At 41.4% G+C, this 24,827-nt stretch overlaps 4 protein-coding genes and 1 long non-coding RNA gene across 7 annotated transcripts in view; 1 reads left to right on the top strand and 4 right to left on the bottom strand.

Annotated features, from left to right (window-relative positions):
- The window catches only part of LOC148680983 (NACHT, LRR and PYD domains-containing protein 3-like), a 48,555-nt gene extending 31,146 nt beyond the window's left edge, over positions 1-17,409 (bottom strand). For 2 of the 3 annotated variants that reach the window (XM_088650075.1, XM_088650074.1), the window contains exons 1-6: positions 17,368-17,409; positions 16,157-16,435; positions 12,910-14,728; positions 12,217-12,390; positions 11,939-12,112; positions 11,130-11,303 (exon numbers count right to left, since the gene is read on the bottom strand). In XM_088650075.1, coding sequence (XP_088506201.1) covers positions 11,130-11,303; positions 11,939-12,112; positions 12,217-12,390; positions 12,910-14,728; positions 16,157-16,415 — 2,600 coding nt within the window. In that variant the 5' untranslated portion in view covers positions 16,416-16,435; positions 17,368-17,409. The remainder of the gene's footprint in view (positions 1-11,129; positions 11,304-11,938; positions 12,113-12,216; positions 12,391-12,909; positions 14,729-16,156; positions 16,436-17,367) is intronic. The other variant, XM_088650076.1, reaches the window with a different exon arrangement.
- LOC101886199 (uncharacterized) overlaps positions 1-24,827 on the bottom strand; it is an 883,799-nt gene that overhangs the window by 523,631 nt on the left and 335,341 nt on the right. The gene's annotated exons all lie outside the window — the stretch shown is intronic.
- The window catches only part of LOC148680967 (uncharacterized), a 663,035-nt gene that overhangs the window by 252,514 nt on the left and 385,694 nt on the right, over positions 1-24,827 (bottom strand). The gene's annotated exons all lie outside the window — the stretch shown is intronic.
- LOC148680985 (uncharacterized) lies at positions 944-6,284 on the top strand. The gene is made up of 2 exons (XM_088650322.1): positions 944-4,940; positions 5,391-6,284. The coding sequence occupies exon 1, from the start codon at positions 3,034-3,036 to the stop codon at positions 4,657-4,659; it is 1,626 nt and encodes a 541-aa protein (XP_088506448.1). The 5' UTR covers positions 944-3,033; the 3' UTR covers positions 4,660-4,940; positions 5,391-6,284.
- On the bottom strand, positions 4,972-11,124 carry LOC148680986 (protein NLRC3-like). The gene is made up of 2 exons (XM_088650370.1): positions 6,911-11,124; positions 4,972-6,395 (listed from the first exon to the last, which is right to left on the bottom strand). The coding sequence occupies exons 1-2, from the start codon at positions 8,191-8,193 to the stop codon at positions 6,248-6,250; spliced, it is 1,431 nt and encodes a 476-aa protein (XP_088506496.1). The 5' UTR covers positions 8,194-11,124; the 3' UTR covers positions 4,972-6,247.

The following is a 24,827-nucleotide window of genomic DNA, read 5'->3' on the forward strand; positions in this document are numbered from 1 at the left end:
CTTCATTACAATATTAATGAATTGTTTAATGATCAAGTTTAACTTCATTACAATATTAATGCATTATGTTTAATGATCAAGTTTAACTTCATTACAATATTAATGCATTATGTTTAATGATCACGTTTAACTTCATTACAATATTAATGCATTATGTTTAATTATCAAGTTTAACTTCATTACAATATTAATGCATTATGTTTAATTATCAAGTTTAACTTCATTACAATATTAATGAATTATGTTTAATGTTCAAGTTTAACTTCATTACAATATTAATGCATTATGTTTAATGATCAAGTTTAACTTCATTACAATATTAATGCATTATGTTTAATTATCAAGTTTAACTTCATTACAATATTAATGCATTATGTTTAATGATCAAGTTTAACTTCATTACAATATTAATGCATTATGTTTAATTATCAAGTTTAACTTCATTACAATATTAATGCATTATGTTTAATTATCAAGATTAACTTCATTACAATATTAATGCATTATGTTTAATTATCAAGTTTAACTTCATTACAATATTAATGCATTATGTTTAATTATCAAGTTTAACTTCATTTCAATATTAATGCATTATGTTTAATTATCAAGTTTAACTTCATTACAATATTAATGCATTATGTTTAATTATCAAGTTTAACTTCATTACAATATTAATGCATTATGTTTAATGATCAAGTTTAACTTCATTACAATATTAATGCATTATGTTTTGCTTTGATGAAATTAAAGAAATGCAATAAAGAAATCAGATTTTTTTATGTTTTTTTTATTTTGAGGATTCCAAAAAACAACATCAAAATTAACGTGCACAACGTGCCCCTTATCTGGGCAACAAACAGTGCAATAAAACGCAGTCTGCCATTTCCATTTCAAGATCAGCTCGAGTCATTCCTGGGAATGTGCTCAACCAACACAATCTCACGGCAATTCGTAACTTTTTCATTTAGTGGCTAATTCGTATGAATTCGTACGATCTAATTCGTACAATTTAGTACGATTTGCTTTTCCCCCAATGACGGTTGGGGTTAGGGGTTTGCATATCAACGATCGCACCTTGTAAATAATTACCGTTGAGTGAGTGATCGGGATGGGCTTTTTAGAATTCTCTCTGGGAGGGAAAATGAGAAAGCGTGCCCCGCTGTACATCTTTGGCAAAGACAGCTTGCGCTCCATGGCGTATCACACAGCTGCCGGTTTGTTTACAACAGCTACCTGCCTGGCATCCCGCCCTGCTGATAGAAACGTGTGTCGCAGGCTATGACGCAAATCTTTGTTGACAGAAATGTTGAAATTAAATATTCTACACACTTTTACAGCATTGGAAAATGTTAAGAGTGTTTGTCCTCCTATAGAAACCACATTAAAACAAAAAATATATTTTCCTCCCTCATCGTTTTCCATTTTCAAACATTTTTTGAAAAAGTTCCAGGGAGCCACTAGGGCAGCGCTAAAGAGCCGCATGCGGCTCTAGAGCCGCGGGTTGCCGACCCCTGCCCTAAGGAGTCAGTCATGCCTAACCTGCGCAGTGTTGAGAAACGATTGTTGAAGGATCCAGTGAAAGCAGAGACTTATCAAACAGAGATGGAGAAGCTCAAGCAGACAGGAGCGATCCAGGAAGTCCAGAATGAGATGACAGATTCTGAATGTTGGTATATACCGCACCACATTGTTAGTCATAATGGGAAATCCCGTGTGGTCTTTAACTGTTCCCACCAATATCAAGGGCAGAGTCTCAACCAATATCTGTTGCCTGGCCCTACACTGGGTGCCTCATTGCTAAGTGTTCTTCTCAGATTTAGGGAGCATCCAGTTGCAGTTAGCGGTGACATCAGGGCGATGTTCCATCAAGTCCGCCTTCTTCCTGAAGATCGGCCCCTGTTGCGATTTCTCTGGCGGGATTTGAAAATGGATGAGCCCCCTAAAGTCTTCGAATGGCAGGTCTTACCTTTTGGCACTACCTGCAGCCCATGTTGTGCCAATTATGCTCTGCAGCGCCATGTGATTGAGCATAGTGTGGATAATGCGTCCCTCAGATTCTCAGTAGAGGAATGTTTTTATGTAGACAACTGCCTTCAGAGTGTGGGCAGTTCTGAGGAAGCAAGATGCCTGGTCGATGGACTGAGAGAGATGCTCTCCAGTGCTGGATTTGACATAAGGCAATGGGTAAGTAACGTTCCCAGTGTACTGAGTCACTTACCTTCAGAAGCTAGAGCAGAGAGCTTGGAACTCTGGTTAGCTCAAGACAAGACTGACGTACCAGAGTCAACTTTAGGCCTACGTTGGAATTGGCAGACTGATACTCTGGCGTACAAACACAGACCTGTTGTGTATGAGAAACCTACCCTCAGGAACATTTATAAAGTCCTCGCCACACAATATGATCCTCTTGGACTGCTTTTGCCTTACACCACCCGAGCAAAGATCATAATTAGAGAGATCTGGAATAAACAGCGTGGTTAGGATGACCCAAACTTACCATCAGAGCTTTTGCAGTCATGGTACTCCTGGGAAGAGGAACTCCAATACCTGCCAAACATAACTCTGCCTAGAACTTACACTCCTACAGGAATGGAGAAGGATGGTGTCACTCATGAGGTCCACATATTTGCAGATGCTTCAGAACAAGCGTATGGAGCCGTTGCCTACATGAGGACAACTGACAACGGAGGCCAAGTGCATTTGTCCTTTATTGTGGCTCGATTCCGAGTAGCACCCAAACGTTCACATTCAATTCCTTGATTGGAACTTTGTGGAGCCCTAGTTGCGGCTCAGTTAGCCAAATTGCTTGAGAAGGAGCTGACTTTAAAAATAGAGTCCACAGTGTTATGGTCAGACTCATCCACTGTCCTCACTTGGCTGAACTCAGAATCCTGCCACTACAAAGTTTTTGTTGGTAATAGAGTCGCAGAGATTCAGGAATTAACAGAGAAATGTTCATGGAGGTATGTGGATTCTGCCAATAATCCTGCAGACGACCTCACCAGAGGTAAATCCCTGAATGTCCTTGCAGAGATGAACAGGTGGTCACAAGGACCCCCGTTCCTACTCCAAGATCCAGCTACTTGGCCAGTAATGCCAGGTACCACCTTAACAGAGGACCTTACAGAGAAACGGAAGTCTGTATTTTGTGGAACTATAGCAGGCCACTCAGAATCCAACCTTAATGATACCTGGAAATATCACACCTGGACAGAACTCTTGGATGGCACTGCTAAGGAAATTCAAGGTAAACCTACGGCTGGTTCCTTACCTGATGCAGACCATTACCGTCAAGCTGAGATCCTTATTCTAAAGAGAGTTCAGCAGGAGTCTTTTCCCACTGACTATTTGTGTTTGGACAAAGGGAAAGGGGTTTCTCCAGACAGTCGCCTTGTTACCTTAGCTCCAGAACTGGACAGAGCTAATGGTTTAATTCGAGTAGGAGGAAGATTGAGAAGAGCTGAATCTATTGATGAACATTCTTTACACCCTATTGTCTTGGATGCTCATCATCCAGTGACTCAGTTATTGATTAAGCATTATGATTCCAAGCTGCATCATCCAGGACCTGAGCGAGTTTTCGCCGAAATGCGGCGCCATTACTGGATCATCCGTGGTCGTGAAGCCATTCGTCGGCACCAGCATGGGTGCACAGAGTGTCAACGTTGGAGGGCTAAGCCAACTATCCCAAAAATGGCAGACTTGCCTTCTGCCCGTCTTAGACTCCATAAACCTGCCTTTTACTCATGTGGTGTAGACTGCTTTGGGCCAATGCTGATTAAAATCGGGAGACGAACTGAAAAGCGCTGGGGAATAATCTTCAAGTGCCTAACCACCAGAGCGGTGCACTTAGATCTTCTCAGAAGTATGAATACAGACTCCTTCTTAATGGCCATGAGACGGTTTATTGCCCGAAGAGGAACACCTGCTGAACTGTGGTCAGACCAAGGAACAAACTTCAAGGGGGGTGAAAGAGAATTGAAAGAGGCCTTCATGGAAATGACTCCTGAATTACAGAAACAGCTTGCTTGCCAGAAAATTCAGTTTCACTTTAACCCTCCAGCAGCCCCACACTTTGGAGGAGTATGGGAAAGAGAGGTACGTTCAGTAAAGTCAGCCCTTTACACTACTGTAGGCACTCAGTCAGTTCCAGAAGAAGTCCTGCTAACAGTTCTTTTAGAGGTGGAAGCAATTCTCAATTCAAAGCCTCTAGGTTACGTGTCATCGGACATTGCAGACCCTGACCCCGTGACCCCAAATAGTTTGCTCATGGGGCGGCCCGATGGGTCCTTGCCACAAGTAATATACCCGGAGTCTGAACTGTTAAGTCGCAGGCGCTGGAGGCATTCACAGATCTTGGCGGATAACTTCTGGTCCTGCTTTATCCGAAACTACCTTCCAGGTCTCCAGACCCGACAAAAGTGGCAATCCTCTCCTCCGAGCTTAAAGGAGAAAATGGTGGTCATGATAGTAGAACCACAGATGCCCAGGGCCCTTTGGCCTATTGGACATGTTATCAAAACACATTACAGTTCAGATGGACATGTGAGGTCTGCCGATGTAGAAATAAAAGGCCAAGTCTACACTCGTCCAATAGCTCGGTTAGTGATTCTCCCAGCTCTGCCAGATGATGGAATCTGTCCTACTAATTCATCTTGAGTCGCCTTTTCGTGGATACAAAGGCGCATAGCACCTTTGGGGGCGGCTGTAGAAAAGGCTCTAAGGAAAGCTGGACTTTTATTAACAGACTTGTATTCTGAAAACTTAAGAGTGCATTTCCTGATGCTTCCAGTAGGAGGCGTTACAGTTATAGTTTCACTTTTCTGCTGCTTTCATTATTCAGTCAGAGATCGACGGCTGTGCAGCTAAAGTGTAATCCTGTCACTCCTGAAGTTCGTTTGGTGTTTTAAGTTTTCCAAGTGTTAGTGCATGACCATAAAGTAAGTTTTTCTCTTTATTTCTGTATGTTTTAGCCTTGTTGAAGTGTATTTGTATACATTTACATCTGTATGGGCATGCCCAGACATGCAATGCTTGATGCTTCATGTCCGATCGAGTGATCATTAAGCTATATAGAGACAGCTAAATGCCTCATTAGCCACTATAAATGTTAAAATCTTTTATACTGCAGTTATTAATCAATATTATTGCATTTGTGGTGATGTTTGGGAAATTATTTAATTATTAATGCACTTGGATTTAGTATTACACATATTGCTGATAATGTATCATCTTTATTTGTAAGATTTATATTATTTAGAGCTATAATTGTTATTTAGGATAAGCCTGTAAGCTTTATTATACCTAACTAAGCAAAGATTGATTATTTTGAGTACATGTACCCATTCAACTGTACTAATTTATCCTCATGTTATTTATGTTATTTCTAGACTAAATATCAATACACTTTGGAAAGAAGTTCCAGTCTCCTCATTTGTTGTGTCCTGACCGACACCCAGGATTGTTTGCTGAACATAATTTGAACTAGAGCCTAGCAGTTTCCTTTCCTCTCCAACATAAATGTTGTGTTTTTGTCAGGGTTCTGCCACTCTGGTCTTGTAAATTCTTGTTTTGGTGGCAGAGCTCTGACACTACTCATGTCTGGTCCTGTTTCTGTCTCTGTGCGCGCGCGCCGTCGTGGGTGTACGCAGAGTGTGCGCGCTCCTGCTTGACGCGGCCGCGCGCGCGCTCTGCGTCCCTCAGACGCGTGCGCTCTTGTACTCGTGTTTGTGTTTTCGTCTGTCAGCAGCGTGGTGTTTCATTTCCAGCGTCTCAGTCTTGTTGGTTTCAGTTTTGGTCGGCGCTGGGATGAAGCATGCACGCTGCGTGTGTGAGCGCACGGTGAGTGTTTTCATTCATCGTGTGCTCGTGTCTTGCGTCTCTTGTCAAAGCACGTGGCTTGGTGTTTACATTGTGGTCACGTGCTTTTGTCGTGTGCTTCAGTGTTGTGTTATGTGAGCGCATGGCTTGTATTGTCTCTCTGTGTCATGCGCTCTCCCGTCTATTGTCTAGTCCCTCCCTCCTGGTTTACTCATTATTAGTTTGTAATGTTCACCTGTGTGTCAATTTACTTTTTGCTTTATAATCCCCCTCATGTTTTCAGTCCTTTGCCAGTTTGTCGTCGATAGTTTCCTGTCTTGTTGTGTCTTGTCCTGCCAGTCCTGCCAGTCCAGTCAAGTTTGTTTGTTCGTTTATTTGTTTTATTAGAGTTTTCTCCCTCGGGGTTGTTTGTTTTGCCTTTTTGTTTTTATTTTATTGTTAATAAACACCCATTATTTGCTGCACCTGAGTCCTCGCTCCTTTTTCCCCTCACCGACCGTGACAGTTTTAGTTTGAGCAAAGGTAAAATCACTATATGGACTCTGTAAATACTGAATTTAAGAGAGAATCCAGGGCTGTAAAATAAACATCAAATTATTATTTACCTAACAATTGACAGTTTTGTGTGATAATTAACTATTAGTTATCCTTATTAAAAATGTATCGTTTTCCAAACTCATGTTAACAGATTAGAGCTATCAGTTTTGAAATGCACACCATCTATCTATCTATCTATCTATCTATCTATCTATCTATCTATCTATCTCTCTCTCTCTCTCTCTCTCTCTCTCTCTCTATATATATATATATATATATATATATATGTGTGTGTGTGTGTGTGTGTGTTAAAAGAAAGACGAGATTATAAAAGTAAAAAAAAATAATCAAAGTATTGAAAAGAATGTCTGAAAGTGGAGTAAACATAAGCAGAACAGATATTGTGTACAGCAGAAGATCACTAATACATGTTTGATGTGAAAACACAAATAGTCTGTGCTGTTTCTGCACTGCACACATATGACTCATGGGCTGCAGATGTGTTGCAAATCGATGTGTGAAATGGGCATAAGTGTATCCAGAAAACTCTTACAGTGCTCTTGTGGTGATCTTGACCACTGGCATCAGTCTCATCAGTGCTTCATCAGATCTTCTGTACTTTTGCAGTTCAAACTTCTCTTGAGTCTCTTCTGACATCAGGAGCACAAACACCAGACCCGACCACTGAGCAGAGGACAGATCCTGTCTTGTAAGATTTCCAGAGCTCAGACTCTTCTGGAGTTCCTCCAAAAAGTCATCCTTCAGTTCATTCAGACAGTAGAAGAGGTTGATGGTCCTCTCTGCTGATTTCTCTTTCTTTATTTTCTTTTTGATATAGTCAGTCGTATCTTTGATGTTCTCAGTTTTGAGCTTCAGTCCTGGCAGGAACTGCTTCAGGTCACTCTGATTAGACTTCAGAGAGAGACCCAGCAGGAAGCGGAGGAAAAGGTCCAGGTGTCCGTTCTTGCTTTGTAAAGTCTTCTCAACTGCATCCTTATAAAGTTTAAACAGGGTCTTTGTAGAGAGTTTCCATGTCAGCTCCTTTTTCCTGGACTCAAGAAATGGATTTGCTTTCTTGTCTTTGTAAGTGAAAAACACATAGAGAGCAGCGATGAACTCCTGAACGCTGAGATGAACAAAACTGTAAACCTGTTCCCTTGAAATGGGGTTTTCCTCCTGAAACATTCGAGTACATAATCCAGAGAACACAGACCCTTCCTTGACATCTAGTCCACACTTCTCCAGATCTGTTTTGTAGAAAATCAGTTGTCCTTCCTGCAGCTGTTTAAAGGCCAGTTTCCCAAGCTTCAGAACAATGTCTTCAAAAGACCAGGCCTTGGCTTCAGGTTCAGAATCGTTGCTGTATTTTTCTTTCATCTGTTGCTTTTGAGACAGTACGTAGCTGCTGTACATCCCTGTGAGAGTTGTGGGTGTTTTTTCATTGCTCTCTTGACCCAGCAGAGGCTGAAGAACAGTGAGAGAGATCCAGCAGAAGATGGGGATGTGGCACATGATATAGAGACTCCTGGATTTCTTGATGTGACTGATGATGTTTCCAGCAACCTCAACACTGCTGTTTTTGATGAAGTACTGCTCCTTCTGCTCATCACTGAATCCTCGCACCTCAGTCACCTGATCAATGTAGTCTCGGGGTATCAGGCTGGCTGCTGCTGGTCTGGATGTGATCCAGATGAGGGAAGAGGGGACAAGCTCTGTCTTTAAGAGATGTGTTACTATCTTACTCACTGTCAATTCCTTATCAACATCTGTTAATCCATCATCCTCTTTAAAGTTCAATTTAAAGCGATATTCATTCAGTTCATCAAAGATGAACATGACCTTCCCTTGTTCTTCTGGAAGAGAGCTCAGTCCTCCATTGCATTTTTACATGGTCATCAAGTCGTGACCCAAATTTTTAGGAACTATAATACAATTTTAGGAGTTATAATTAACTTGTATTGTTATCAAATCAAATCACTTTTTATTGTCACATCATCAGCAGCATGTGTGCTATGATGAGTGAAAAGCTTAAGTGCTGGCTTCAGACAGTACAAAATACAAAGAGTGCAAATACAACGACAGTGCAAAATACAACGACAATGTAAAATCGACAGCGATATGTACAATGAATAGGTGTCCACATGGTTGTAGGCAGTATTGTTTCATGTATGGATTGGTTAAAGTGCAGAGCATGCTATATATTGATGGTGTGCAGTGAGGGGTATGGAAGAGAGTCTGTGTGGGGAGTGTTAAGTGTTCAACATACACAAGTAGTGACAGATAAATCATAAGAAAATCACCAAGGCTTACAAATACATAATATTTTATTGCTATCATTTAACAAAATGTATCAAATGATAGAAATATTACAAAGTAAAAATGACAAATACTGTGAACAGTGGTTAGTGTAGGGAAAGGTTCAGTTACCATGAACTAAACTGTTAATAAAACATGTTGTCTGGTTTCTAAATGTTGTTTTAATTTAAAAGGTTTCAGACTCTCTTGTGAAAGCACCTCGCTACTTATGACACACTGAGGCTTTGAGTCTTTTTTGTTGACAATATATGTAAATCAATACTTTACATATTCAGGGTCGTACTTGCGCTTTGGCATATTTGTTGCTATAATTAAATGAAATTTCACATGTCAAACGGTACTATTGTCAATAAGTATCATTACCTTAGTTGTGCCATTAAAAAATGCAGAGACGACATTATTTAAGATGTCTGTGTTGTGTAACTTGACATTGCCAAGCCAACTTCATAAATCTGTCATAAACATGATTGTCATTAGGCCGTTAGAATTGTGTCATGAACTTTATTATGATCATTTCTTTTAGTGGAACAAACTGAATTTGTCATTAAAACTGTTAGTTTGCTGTCAAATACATGTAGAACAGCATCATGAATGTTTAATGACATTAATTACATTATAATGACGCTGTGTGAACACAGAAGGAAGATTGCCGGAAAGAGTGCGTACACGTATAGAACATGCTGACGTGAGACGTCTGCTTTAGCCAATCAGAACAGTCAGACGCATTTACGTCGGCACAGTTTATGAGAATAAAAGCCATTGAATATTTTCCCAGACGCATTTAGCTGCTAGAAGTTAGTCAGATTAAGTTTATATGTTCATCTTAATGCCAACTGTGTAAATAATCATCGATAAGATGCTTATGGTAAGCCACTGTTTGTTTACCTTTAAGTTTTGCGTGTACCTGTGAAACAGCCTGTGAGCGCCAGCACACGCACATATTATGAACACCTCGACATGCGAAAGTGATCCTCCATATGTTTTCATCGAAGTTGTTCACAATACTGATTATCCAGACAAATGTTTATAAATACAAGCGCAGCCATTTAAGGCTCATTTGTGGTGAATGATGTCAGAATTTACCGGTATTTTGGAATGGATGTGTGAACGGTCTTTTCTGGAAAAATTCCGTATTGTCCTCGCCTGTGTGAACAGCGATTTTTTGAATATACCGGTAAAGTCGTTCCAGATATTTTCCGGATATTTACCGGTATCACTGTGTGAAAGGGGCTATTGTCATAAAGTGAAGATTTGCATTTGAGATTACATAACTGAGCTAACGACACTTAAGGAATAAGATTAAGAATATTATTCATAAATTCTCATTCATTCATTAGTAGTTGTGCCTTCATACCTCAGTGTGCTGTTTGTGTTTCTCTGCAATAACACTTCTAAAACGCAAGCTGGCAGTGAAGTGTTCATGTTCCTCTGTGTCGAGGTTTTCTTCACTGGTGTTTTGTTTGTTCTGAACGCTTCTTTAAAGCACAAGTGGTTCAAACTCACTCATTTTGAGGAAGGAACTGGTGGACGTGCAACAACTTTAATCATGAGGTAAACTCAAAACAAAACTTTTCATCTGGAGCTCCTTCACGGGACTCTGCACTTTTTAAACACGCGCTCCTACGGACTCGTGCAGCTTTTGGTCTAGCCCACACTCATCAGCGATACCAAGCTGACTAATCACAGAGCTTGCGCTACGCATAGTTGCTATGTTTAGTTACATTTTTGAGAGTTGCATGTCAGCGACGCCGATGGCCATGGCGAGGGCTATGCGTCCATGTGTAGGCTGCGCCATGGCATACGTGTGCGCTTGACGCAGAAGTCTTAAGCTCTGCTACCTGACCCTCTAGTGTATCAGGAGACTAGTGGTGTTGTGTTGATGTTGTTCCCTTAGCTGCCAAACATGGATTAAGAAGCAAATTAGGGGAGGAATTGCAATTCAAAGAAGGCGGAGCTCCAGAACACACCCACCTATTGTGTAATCACCACAGACCAATGGCCTCTCAAAGGTGTTAAGGAGCCAAAGCCAACTGTTTGGGGAGCTGTTTCAATCTGACCAAACAAACTCAAAAACAACTTCATTTTGGCAGGATTTTGTTTGAAATGATGACATTTTAATTTGATGTTCGGTTTAGTTGTGAGTGCCCCAAAACAGCTCATTTAGACCTAACCCCAAATCCCAAACATGAACTAATGATGTTTTGAGTAGAAATTTCACAGATACTTAAGAGCAATATAGCATCTTGTAAATACAGGTGCTCTTTAAACAAAGGCTTTTCTCATGTTTGATTTCATTTCACACTTGAAATATGAAATACGTACACTAAATAATCATAGAAATAAAATACATGGCAGCATATTTTTCTCACCACCTTATACTTTGTGGCATTTCACAAAGTAAAAGTAAATTATGGCAGCATTTATTTTATGAAAACATTTTTTTATTTATTTTTTACCTCAGTGTCTCCAGTTTACAGTGTTGACTCTTCAGTCCATCAGAGAGAAGCTTCACTCCTGAATCCTGCAGGTCATTGTTACTCAGGTCCAGCTCTCTCAGCACACAGTTTGAGGATTGTAGAGCTGAAGACAAACTCTTACAGCACTGAACAGTGAGATTACAGCCCTGTAGGCTGTGAGGAAAAGCAGAAATATTGATTTTGCATTTATCTAGCAGGGGTAATCCAGAGCAGAGACAAAAGCAATTGAATAGTGTGTATTAGTTTGAGAAAAGATAAAAATCTCTATATGGACTCTGTAAATAGTGAATTTTAGGGAGAATCCTTAAAGCTCTCTCTGGACACAGTCTGAGAATTGTAGAGCTGAAGACAAACTCTCACAATAATTGGCAGTGAGTTTACACAGGACAAATCTGAGATATAAAGATTTAAATTAAATTTACAGTTTAATTTTTAGCCATTCATCTGATGTAAATAATAATTATAATTAATCAGTCAGTCAAGCAATCAATCAATCAAATCAATCAATCAATCAATCAATCAATCAATCAATCAATCAATCAATCAATCAGGTGTTTGTGTTGCATATTTAGTTGATCATTATCTTGAGTTTAATTAGAGTAATGTGTTCATTATACAAGTAATACTTAAAGAGCGCAGGCCACTTTAAGAGTTTGGACAGACAGGATCACAAGTTTTTGTCAGAGTGTGACTTTTGTGGAACAGTAAAGTGAAGGACAACAATAGAAGTAAAACAGTTCTAGTACATTTTGTGTCATCTTTACGAACATAACAGTTTGAACTCAGACCTCAGTGTCTTAAGTTTACAGTGTCGACTCTTCAGTCCATCAGAGAGCTTCTTCACTCCTGAATCCTGCAGGTCATTGTTACTCAGGTCCAGCTCTCTCAGCACACAGTTTGAGGATTGTAGAGCTGAAGACAAACTCTCACAAGAATAAGCAGTGAGTTTACACAGGACAAATCTGAGAAATAAGAAAACAAATCAAATTTACAGTGTATTTTTGTCATTCACTTCATGCAAATAATAATTATAATCAATCAGTCAATCAGGTGTTTGAACTCAGACCTCAGTGTTTCTAGTTTGCAGTGTTGACTCTTTAGTCCATCAGAAAGCTGCTTCACTCCTGAATCCTGCAGGTCATTGTTACTCAGGTCCAGCTCTCTCAGCACACAGTTTGAGGATTGTAGAGCTGAAGACAAACTCTCACAACACTGAACAGTGAGATTACAGCCCTGAAGGCTGTGAGGGACAAACAGAATTAATGATTGTGCATTTATCTATTAATCCAGTGCAGAGACAAAAACAATTGAATGTTGTGTTTTAGTTTGAGCAAAGGTAAAATCACCATATGGACTCTGTAAATACTGAATTTAAGGGAGAATCCAAGGCTGTAAAATAAACATAAAATTATTCTTTAGCTAACAATTCACAGTTTTGTGTGATAATTAACTATTAGTTTTCATTATTAAAAACTTTTTCCAAACTCATGTTAACATATTAGAGCTATCAGTTTTGAAATGAGATTATATTACTGTATTGTGTAAAAAGAGAGTCAAAGTATTGAAAAGAATGTCTGAAAGTGGAGTAAACATAAGCAGAACAGATATTGTGTACAGCAGAAGATCACTAATACATGTTTGATGTGAAAACACAAATAGTCTGTGCTGTTTCTGCACTGCACACATATGACTCATGGGCTGCAGATGTGTTGCAAATCGATGTGTGAAATGGGCATAAGTGTATCCAGAAAACTCTTACAGTGCTCTTGTGGTGATCTTGACCACTGGCATCAGTCTCATCAGTGCTTCATCAGATCTTCTGTACTTTTGCAGTTCAAACTTCTCTTGAGTCTCTTCTGACATCAGGAGCACAAACACCAGACCCGACCACTGAGCAGAGGACAGATCCTGTCTTGTAAGATTTCCAGAGCTCAGACTCTTCTGGAGTTCCTCCAAAAAGTCATCCTTCAGTTCATTCAGACAGTAGAAGAGGTTGATGGTCCTCTCTGCTGATTTCTCTTTCTTTATTTTCTTTTTGATATAGTCAGTCGTGTCTTTGATGTTCTCAGTTTTGAGCTTCAGTCCTGGCAGGAACTTCTTCAGGTCACTCTGATTAGACTTCAGAGAGAGACCCAGCAGGAAGCGGAGGAAAAGGTCCAGGTGTCCGTTCTTGCTTTGTAAAGTCTTCTTGACTGCATCCTTGTGAAGTTTAAACAGGGTCTTTGTAGAGAGTTTCCATGCCAGTTCATTTTTCCTGGACTCAAGAAATGGATTTGCTTTCTTGTCTTTGTAAGTGAAAAACACATAGAGAGCAGCGATGAACTCCTGAACGCTGAGATGAACAAAACTGTACACCTGTTCCCCTGAAATGGGGTTTTCCTCCTGAAACATTCGAGTACATAATCCAGAGAACACAGACCCTTCCTTGACATCCAGCCCACACTTCTCCAGATCTGTTTTGTAGAAAATCAGTTGTCCTTCCTGCAGCTGTTCAAAGGCCAGTTTCCCAAGCTTCAGAACAATGTCTTCAAAACACCAGGCCTTGGCTTCAGGTTCAGAATCGTTGCTGTATTTTTCTTTCATCTGTTGCTTTTGAGACAGTAAGTAGCTGGTGTACATCTCTGTAAGAGTTGTGGGTGTTTTTTCATTGCTCTCTTGACCCAGCAGAGGCTGAAGAACAGTGAGAGAGATCCAGCAGAAGACGGGGATGTGGCACATGATGTACAGACTCCTGAATTTCTTGATGTGGCCGATAATGTTTCCAGCAACCTCAGGACTGCTGTTTTTGATGAAGTACTGCTCCTTCTGCTCATCATTGAATCCTCGCACCTCAGTCACCTGATCAATGTAGTCTCGGGGTATCAGACTGGCTGCTGCTGGTCTGGATGTGATCCAGATGAGGGAAGAGGGCACAAGCTCTCTCTTTAAGAGATGTGTTACTATCTCACTCACTGTCATTTCCTTATCAACATCTGTTAATCCATCATCCTCTTTAAAGTTCAATTCAAAGCGATATTCATCCAGTCCATCAAATATGAACATGACCTTCCCTTGTTTTTCAGGAAGAGAGCTCAGTCCTCCACTGCTAAAGAAGTATTTGTTAAGCAGACCTATGAGACTGTACTTTTTTTCTTTAATCAGATTCAGTCTACGGAACGGAAGTGGAAATATGAAGACTATTTCCTGATTGTCTTTTTCTTCAGCCCAGTCAAGGATGAATTTTCCGACAGAGACAGTCTTTCCCACTCCTGCTATCCCCAGTGTCAGGACTCTTCTGTTTTGTTGACCTGTGTCAGGCTGAACTTTAAACATGTCGTTACACTTGAGTGGTTTATCCTTGGCTGTCTGTTGGTTGTGGTTTGACTCTATCTGTATCACCTCATGGTCATTCTCTCTTCCTCCAGTCTCGTTCTCCACCACATATAGATCAGTGTAAATATCATCCAACTTCTTCTGGTGACCCGTCTGTGAAGTACCAATCAATATCTGCTTATAGTCCTCCTTTAACTTCTCCTTTAGTTCACGGCTGGTGTTTGTGTAATCAACAGGAGGGGATTTACAGGTCTCTGAAGCTGCACCTTTATAAGAGAGAGGAACAATTATTTTTTTTTTATTAAAGTGAATCATAATTATGTCCTGTGCTTTCCAATATAAAAAATAACGACAGCACTCATGAAGTCGTTTGTTTAATGATTTAAATAACGTGACACCTGTATGGTATGTTGAATGATCAGGGGTAGCTGATTTGACTTGAATCTTATATTGTATTGATGTAAACAAAGTTGATTACTCAGAATAATGCAGGATGTTTCAAAAATAATTTTCCAGAATTGAAGTGTGTCTATTACAGGTTTTTGAATTATTGATGATCATTTGCTGTCTCAATGTTTCCTGACCTTTCAATTTATTTAGTTATTTTTATTTTTCCCCACAGGAACAACTGTCTGCAAACAAAACATGCACACAAATATAGAGATAGTTTATTAAAAAAAAAAATTATAGTTTTTGTCCCCAGAAAAAGGCTCTTTCATTTGAAGAAGAAAAACTGCAGGGGCTCAAGCCCTGCAAAGCGAGATCCAAGGACAACTTTATTATTATTTAAGAAATGCACAGTGTGAGCCGGCTTTACAATGTGTTCTTGTTCCAGTAATGTTTATTTTACAACTGATCTTTGTTCTTGTTTTCCTTTGCTCAACTCTATTTTCCATCATTGTTTATTCTGTCTGAGCAAATGAGTAGTAAATGATTGTTTTGATAGTTTTATCTGTGGAGGTCTTCTCTCTTTGTAAAGCATGAATTGTGTAAAAGGCTTGATAGAGATCTTGCAGTTGGATTATGATTCTGCTAATGCGCAAATATTTGAACAGCCATGCAGAATCCTGATGACAGAAGATGAGGGAAAACTACAGATACCCAATTCTCACATAAACTTTAGTGAGAGTAGTATTCAATTATTAATTCAGTTTCTTTTCGGCTTAGTCCCTTCATTATTCTGGGGTCGCCACAGCAGAATGAACCGCTGACTTATCCAGCACATATTTTACGCAGCTGATGCCCTTTCAGCTGCAACCCATCTCTTGGAAACATCCATACACACTCAAACACTACAGACGTTACGGACAGTGTGAGCTGGCTTTACAATGTGTTCCTGTTTCAGAAATGTTTGTTTTGCAACTTATTCTAAGCTTCTTCAATCTTGTTTTACTTTGTTCATTAACATAGATATGTCTTGTGATTCCCATTACAAAAAAGAACAATTGCACATATAAATAAAGTAACAAATTCAGATGAATGAAGATAAACAATATATTCACACACATTAGCTATATACAAATTATTAAATGTATTTAAATGCATTGCTTAGAAGCTGTTCAATAAATGTTATGACAATACATCTGACTCAAAAACCATTGCTAGGACAGGGTTTTAACATGAAAGATTTGAGCTGATAAAAATGTAAATCAAATGACCACATTCGTAAATTTTGACAGTGAATTAAACATTACCTTGCTGCTGTTTTTTCTCCAGCTCTTCAGCTAATTGATTTTGCTTGATTTTCCTCAGGGTGTCCACTGTGATCTTCACAGCTCTTTCTGGTCCAAAACATGACACCAACTTATCCACAGTATTTCGCCTGACTACATTCTCCATTTCAGCTTTTGAAATCTCTCTATGGTCATTCATTAAATACCATTGAAAGTCCTTTAGTTCATCTTCTTCCAGTTCATCCAGTGAGTTCCTAAGCAGCTGTTTTACATTTGCCATGGTGCTTCACCCACTCACAGCTACAGGACAAGAGCAACAACATCTGCATTAGTTTCACTATTAACATATAGACCTAAGCATTTATTTATAAATTGAAAAAGGAAATTAACCAGTGAGAAACTTCACATATCAGAAAGCTAAATTTAGAAAATTGATTGTCACTACTTAAAGTGGACTAAAAAAGTGGAATTATTGCAAAAAAGTGAACACTGAAGAAACTGACGACTAATTTAATATAAAAGCTCTTGGAACGCAGTTGTACATGCTCAGAATCCTCTGAATCATATTGTTTTTATTGTGACACACATGGCCACCTATAGCTCAGTTTATGCTGTTTAATGCAGACATGGGAAAAGAACTGGAAGATCATTGCAGCAGCTTGAGAATGTTCTTGAGTAGCAAGAATTATTGTCCATATTTGTTATAAAGCTGGTAGAGCAGGCATTCATCCGGCACTGGCTTACAGCATATGGGCCAAACAATGGCCAGGTTTGGCAGAGGTGGCACCGTCTTTAAGGGAGCATGCAAGACATGGGTCAGATGTCAAATGTAGTATTTGGGCCAGATGTTATAAATTGCAGTGCGAGTTTTCTGTATTCTGTAGCTTTTGTAAGGGCACACTCACACTATGCTATCCGAACTGTGCCAGGCCTGTTTCCTGTTTTGACTGTGTTCCACTGCATATCAAAACACTAAAACAATATAACTAAAGAAATGTCCACAGTGCTGAGCTTAATAAACACTCATAAGCACAGATTTCAGTATCAGAATGAGAAGGTTTCTGCTTTCTGTGATCCTCTTCCAGAAACACACTCGACATTAAAAGGTGTAAATGAAATCCTCAGAATGTCTTCAGCTCAGCAGTAAAGTCTCAGAAACACAAAGAGATGATCGACAGATAATCAGACGACACTCATAGATGATATAAAGCACAGAAAGAGCAAACTCTCACCTCAAATAATGCCTGCAGATCTTCCTGTTCCTCCGCTGAACTGTTGAGTTGACCAAATCATCTGTAAACTCTTTCACCTCAGGAAAACACGTCACATCCTGTTTGAGAAATGAGGAAATAAGCAGTCAGATGAAAAACACAGACACACAAGTAGATAAGTGTAGTGGCAATTTTCTTTAAGGGGGCTCTCTCAGTGGTCAAGGAGACAAATTCTTACCCAAAGTGTCTTTTAAAGTTTTATTCTTTGCAAAGAAGGTCACACAGTCATGCATCAACAACAGTTTCTGCAGAGAGAGAGAGATGCAGAAACAGAGTGCGTTCACTTTTTATTGAGTTTGTAACACCCACAAGGTCATCAGTGACATACAGGATAAATCACAGTTACATCAGCACTTCATTTTTGAACATTTCAGCCTTACATCCTATCTGAACATGTAGTTTGTTAAATCACCATGTACTTATCCAGATCTTGATACACAGATGTTAAAGTGGTCACACTTGATCTAACTTAAACAGTACATCCATGGAAGAATAAAAGAACAGACCATCATAGTGTATATAAATGAATTTCCACCACAATTCCTCTCTTTTTATCATTCATGGATAACACTAAGTGATGTTTGTAAACAAATTTCGAGAGGAGCATGCGCAGAAGTTTAAGTATCGAATACGTCATTGACAATTATCCCATCATCAAATCAGTTTCTGAGCAACGCCTATATATACCAAAGCTGTCTTACCTGCAGCATCTCACGACTTTAGCATCCCTCCACCACCCCGTCACCTCACCTCTTGCATACTTTGCTCGAATCCCAACTCCTCTTTGTTTCCTTATAAGGGGAATAACTCGAGTTGGGGTGTCTCCTCGAGCTCAGAGCCCTCCCCCCGGACAGCATGCCAAATATGCTTTATACTTAAACGAATGCAAGTGTGAACTCGTGAAATACATTATATACTAGTTTCTAAAATCACACACAGTTCATAATCATGATGTTAATCATTTAACAGGTTTCTGCACACTCCATATACACTAGAGATGTTCAAACACTCTTCTTAATATAGTTTACCCATTAAGATTTACTTTTGCAAACATCCCTCTTCCCTGGGAGCCAGGCTAAACAAATAATCTCTTTCATTGCACTCCTGACCAAAATCAGACCCTCAGTCACCCCACAGAGGTTCAAACCACAGAAATCGCCTGTTAATTTGACATTATTATTATTTCATTCACAGTAGATTCTGTTAAACATTGCTTCAATCAGTTACAAATCACTAATACTCCACATCATTTGTTCACCATTACAATACATCCACATATATAGGAACACGCTGTTGTTACTGCACTCTTAAATATTCATCACATTTACACTCTTCTCTCAGTTTTTATGTAAATGATCACTCTTTTAAGATTAACTACAGAACATGTCAACTCATCAGGTTTGCTGGTTTTGTTGGGACAGACCCAAAAAACATTTAAGCAAGCAAATAGTGATTTTACTCGCAAAGACGTCAATTTTGTGAAATTCTTCAATTAAGTAACAGCCATTACCTAATTTTCACCCTCAATCTGTCACATAGCTGTCGCTATCATCAAAGTCATAGTCAAAATCATCACCCATGTAAATGTTCATACAGTTAGCTTCACCATCTGATGTGATCAATCTACTCACTGATCATGATACAAATCTAAATATACACGACAAGCAGCATAATATCATTAGACCTATCCCCAGTACAGCTAACACTACAGTACAGGGCCAATAAATCCAATCTCCCTCTTTGAATGACAAACCAGTCTAGCCATGAACTGCTAGCTCGGTCAGGCACTTTTACAGCCATTCTCATGTGAGCTAGGTTGTCAGAAATGGTTTGCTGGAATCAGCTAAATTAGAGGTGACTCTAGCAGCAATACCAGTGTTGTTCTCCTCAGACCACACATTCCAGCACACAGAATGGATGGCAACGCATTTTCAGCTTTGATGATTTTCAAGCACAGCTATTCACCTCTCTTTCTTTGCTCCCTCTTTCGCCGGTCTGCGCTTTTGTCGGTGTTAAACTCAGAAGTTACACACACACACACACCTCTTGACTTTGTTGTTGTTTCTCCACAGCTGTGACCTTGCTTCACTCAGATAGCAACTCACTGTTTTCTTCAGACAGCTTCAGTGCCCCTCTTTCTATCCTCCTCAGGTCATGGAACCCCTTCTGTGATCGATAGCATTCACCCACAGCACCCTCTCCGCAACCTTCACCGCTGTTGCAGTGGTCTGTAGAACGTTGAATGGATGCAACCAGCATTTCGTTCTCCAGCTCTTTCCCCTCAGGTCTCCAAGCACCACGAAATCACCAGACCTCAATCTGTGCAGCGGCCTTTCTGCAGCCTTCCCCTGTGCAGCCTTTACCCTCAGCACACTTCCACATGCTATCTTTCATAATGCAGCCAGATTGTCTCCACTTGTTTTTTTCCAGTCCGTGTCCTATAAAAAAGAACCGACATCGTTGTTATTGTCAGCAGATAATAAAGTACAATCAGAACTGTGTCATCTCGGGATGCTGCGACTTTTGCTGCCTCATCTGCCCTGGAGATACCTGCAGACACAGAATCTTTGCTATTAGTGCGCTGGGCATTTACAAATGGCCAGTTTGTCAGGTAGTAAAATCGCCTCTAGTAGTGCATCCACGAAAGGAGCATGAAGTATTGGTCGAACATCAGATTTCAGAAATTTTCTGTGTTTCCACAAAGCGTCAAAATCATGACCTACCCCAAACGCATATCTCGAATCTTTATAAACTGTGACTTCCTTTTCTGTCATTAACTTACATACTTCTGTCAACGCCACAAGCTCTGCGTACTGAGAATAGTGCCCTGGTAATTATCTAGAGGTCACCACATCAAATTCAGTTGTCACTGCATTACCAACCTTATTCTGGCTTGTTTGTGGATCTTCAAATGCCAAACCATCCACAAAGAGAACATTGTCACAATTTTCAAGTGATTCGTCAGTGATGTCAGATCATGGTTAAACACCTGTTCCAGTGGTTTCTAAAGTTGTTTCTACTCAATTATGCTCCTTTCTGCAGACAAACAATATTTTTGAAGTGTTTCAGTCAGATTTTTAGGGCTCATCACAGTACAGAGACCGCATTAGTGAAAATAACCAATGATTTACTCTTAGCTGCTGACCAAGGGTGCATCTCGCTATTAGTTTTACTTGATCTTAGTGCGGCATTTGACACCATTGACCACAATATCCTCATAAAGTCTACAGGTGTCCAGGGACTGGCTCTACAATGGTTTAATTCATACTTAACTGACCGTTACCAGTTTGTGAATATTAATGGACAGCCTTCACAAGTCAGGCCAGTAAAGTATGGGGTGCCTCAAGGATCAGTTTTAGGCCCTTTGCAGTTTACAATTTACATGCCACCTCTGGGAGACATTATTAGAAGACATGGGATCAGCTTTCACTGCTATGCAGATGATACTCAATTATATATTTCAACTAAACCTGACGAGACGTCTGAACTGTCTAAACTAACTGAGTGTATCAAAGACATTAAAGACTGGATGACCAACAATTTTTCTTCTCTTAAACTCCGACAAAACAGAATTATTACTTATTGGGCCTAAATCTTGTACACAGCAGATCTTGCAACTCAATCTACAATTAGAGGGATACAAAGTTAGTTTTAGCTCTACTATAAAAGATCTGGGTGTCATATTAGACAGCAATCTAACTTTTGAAAATCACATATCCCATGTCACAAAAACTGCCTTCTTTCATCTGAAAAATATCGCTAAATTACGAAATATGCTATCCATCTCAGATGCAGAAAAGCTAGTCTATGCTTTTATGACTTCGAGGCTGGATTACTGTAATGCTCTATTTGCTGGCTGCCCAGCATCCTCTATTAACAAACTTCAATTAGTACAAAATGCAGCAGCCAGAGTTCTGACCAGGTCTAGAAAATATGATCATATAACCCCAATTTTATCCTCCTTACACTGGCTGCCTGTTAAGTTTCGTATTGAATTTAAAATATTACTTCTCACCTATAAAGCTCTAAATAATCTAGCTCCTGTTTATCTAACCAACCTTCTGTCTCGCTACGAACCAACTCGCTCTATAAGATCTCAAAATTCAGGGCTTCTGGTAGTACCTAGAATAGCAAAATCAAGTAAAGGAGGTCGAGCCTTCTCTTTCATGGCTCCTACACTCTGGATTAGCCTTCCTGATAACGTCCGAGGCTCAGACACACTCTCCCAGTTCAAAACTAGATTAAAGACCTATCTGTTTAGTAAAGCATACACTCAATGCATCACCTAGTGGGTTCCACACAGGCTTCTGCATCTTGCTTATATACACTATGAACAGCAGCTACGCTAATTATTCTCTTTATTCTCTATTTTCACCTGGGGATACTCATCCCGAGGTCCTCAGATTATGCAGAGTCACTAATTGGATCCAAGACCAGCGACGAGATGATCCCAAGGTTTCCATATCCGGGACTAGGCCATATCCTGAGCTGCTGCTGCTCTGATGGTCATGGGGAGTGAGAACATGTGTCTGATTCCAGCAACGCTCCAGGGACAGACGAGACTTCGCTGAGGCCATCTTCCAGCCTCCACCGCGGTGACTGAAGCTCTGCACAAGACTTTTGGCCAGCGGAGAAATTAAAATGGTCATGCCGAACTGAGTCTGGTTCTCTCAAGGTTTTTTTCTTCACTTCCATCAGGTGAAGTTTTTTTTCCCTCTCCGCTGTCGCCACTGGCTCGCATGGTTCAGGATTGGTAGAGCTACGCATCGATGAATTTGCTCTTCAGTGTTTGAACTCCCAGTAATGATTACATCACACTGAACTGAGCTAAAATGAACTGTACTGAACTTAAACACTAAAAACTGAACTACACTGTTCCAGTTACTATGACCATTATGTGAAGCTGCTTTGACACAATCTACATTGTAAAAGCGCTATACAAATAAAACTGAATTGAATTGAAAGTGTATGAGTTAAAGATGAACAATAAACTGCTGATGTTAATCTGTATTCTATTATATTGTTTCTTTAAATAAAGACAGCAGCTGTTTAGTTGCTGATGCAGTCAGAATCTCTCTGGTAATTTCAGTTCCCCTTCTGATGGAGAACTCCAATGCTATTGGTGGATTTGATCTAGAAAATCCACAAATGGAAGGATTCGGTTCAGAAGCCAATTGTCTGAAAGAGTATGGAACGGGCCAATGAATGCCAATGAATTGGCAGCGTAAGCTTGCGCACGTGTGCTTCATTGGCAATTATCTCCGTATATAAGAACAGGTGGAGCAAGCATTCGCTATCCTTTTCGCTTCAGAGACTTTTCTGAACTAGTCGATGAGGGTTCCTCTTGCTGAGTACAGCGATATCCAAGTGAACGAGTGTCTCCCGGTCCAGAGTGTGTATACGCGGCGGCAGACGGTTGAGCTGGGATTCTCCCTTGCCTGGCGTTTTTTGGGTCCGGTCCTCCAGAGCGGTGCGTATAAGTTGCATTTTTTCCCTAAAAGAGCAACACAGTCGTGCAGCACGTTTTTTTCAGGATGGCGCTCCTGTGCGTTTCACGATCACTGCATTACATGTTTGGGGGTCCAACATGTTAATGTGGTGCTCGCGGGCGGTCCATGTCGTCACTGCGATGCCATGCTAAGATCGCGGCTAGCTTTTGTAAAAGAGTGAACCACCCCAGTTGTCCCCTGCTCTGCAGCAGGCACTCGGGCAGATCTGAGGGTCTCAGCGGGAGGTAATCCACCGCCTAAGGGCTCGCGGACCTCCCGCTTCTCCAGACGCTCCATCCAAGCTTCGGGCGGTGGGAGTGATCCGTCTAATCAGATGGTAGCTCTCACGCTCACTGACACCGGAGACCAGACGTCCACCATGGCTGGTGGACGGGTGGGCTTTCACTGTCCGATGAAGATCCAGACCCGCTCGCCCCCTCCGGGCAGGTGAGCACCGTCAAAACGGATCCTGAGGCAGACATGTTAGCTGTGCTTTCCCGGGCTGCTTTGGCCGTGGGGTTGGAGATGGGTTATCCCCCAGCTCCGCGGCCGGACCGACTAGATGGGTGCTACGTAGAGGATCAGAGGGCGAAGTCCTCAAAGCCTCCCGTCCCCTTCTTCCCGGAGGTGCACAGTAGGCTCACGCAGTCTTGGAGGGCACCTTTTTCTGCCCGTGCTATGTGTCCCTTCGCCCTCACCGCCCTTGACGGTGGAGCTGCCAGAGGGTATGAGGCGATCCTGCCGGTGGAGCCTGCTATTGCGGTCAATCTTTGTCCGCGTGGCGCCTCTACTTGGCGGTGTCCGCCCTGTCTCCCGTCCAAAGCCTGTAGGTTATCTGCCTCCCTCGGAGCTAAAGCTTACAAGGCTGCGGGCCAGGCTGCTTCCGCCTTGCACGCGATGACCACCTACCAGCGCTACCAAGTGCAGGCGCTGGCCGAGCTGCACGGGGGTGGGTCTAACCCAGGCTTGTTTACACGACCGCGACCGACTATGCTCTTCGGACTACTAGCTGCGTGTGCGCTGGGGAGGACGATGTCCACATTAGTGGTCCAGGAATGCCACCTCTGGCTAAACCTGGCTGATATGCCCGAAGTTGACAAAGTTTGCTTTCTTGACTCCCCCATATCCCTGGCTGGCCTGTTCGGCGACACCGTCGGTGAGTTCACCCAGTAATTCAAGGCGGTGAGAGAGCAGTTGGGTGCGATGGGCAATGTCATGTATCGGCGGGACCGTGAGCCTGCTCCGCCCGCCGAGCCATCCACCTCCGCTGCTCCTCGCCGAGGGCGCCCGCCAATGAGTGCTGCCCCACCCCCGCCTGCGCCTCCGGTGAAGCGGGCGCGTCGGGCACCTCAGAAGCAGGCAGCCCCCCCTGCCCAGGTCACCATTTGTCCGGTAAACGGACCGCGAAGCGTCTCTGTGACAGGCCATCCGGAGAAGAGGAAATTTGCTCTTTCCAGGGTCAGTCCCCTGTCCGCCCCTGTCTTGTGAGAGGAGATTGCTGCCCTCCTGGTTTTACAGCCCGTACTTCAACGTACCCAAAAAGAGTGGTGGGTCACAGCCAATCCTAGATCTGCGCGTTTTGAACCGCTGTCTGCACAAGCTGCCATTCAGAATGCTCACGCAGAGGCGCATTCTCCAATGTGTTCGTCCTCTGGATTGGTTTGCAGCTATAGACCTGAAGGACGTGTATTTCCATGTCTCCATTCTCCCATGCCACCGTCAGTTTCTGCGGTTTGCGTTCGAAGGTCGAGCGTGGCAATACAAGGTCCTCCCTTTCAGGCTCTCTCTGTCTCCGCAGGTCTTCACCAAACTCTCGGAGGGTGCCCTAGCATATAAAAAATTTATCTAAATCCGTAAAACTTCTGTTGAAGTGGGATAAGTAAGGGCCAGGGACACGTTGGAGGACCACGCCTTCCATGATGTAGGAGCATT

Source organism: Danio rerio, chromosome 4 (assembly GCF_052040795.2).
Source record: "Danio rerio strain M-AB ecotype USA chromosome 4, GRCz13ab, whole genome shotgun sequence".
NCBI lineage: Eukaryota > Metazoa > Chordata > Actinopteri > Cypriniformes > Danionidae > Danio > Danio rerio.

Coding starts and splice junctions, on each gene's coding strand:
- LOC148680985 (XM_088650322.1), top strand. CDS start 3,034: ATGAACAGGTGGTCACAAGGACCCCCGTTCCTACTCCAAGATCCAGCT.
- LOC148680986 (XM_088650370.1), bottom strand. CDS start 8,193: ATGTTCATCTTTGATGAACTGAATGAATATCGCTTTAAATTGAACTTT. Junction 6,396..6,910: donor AAGATCACCACAAGAGCACT/GTAAGAGTTTTC, acceptor TTTATTTTACAG/CCCTGGATTCTCTCTTAAAT.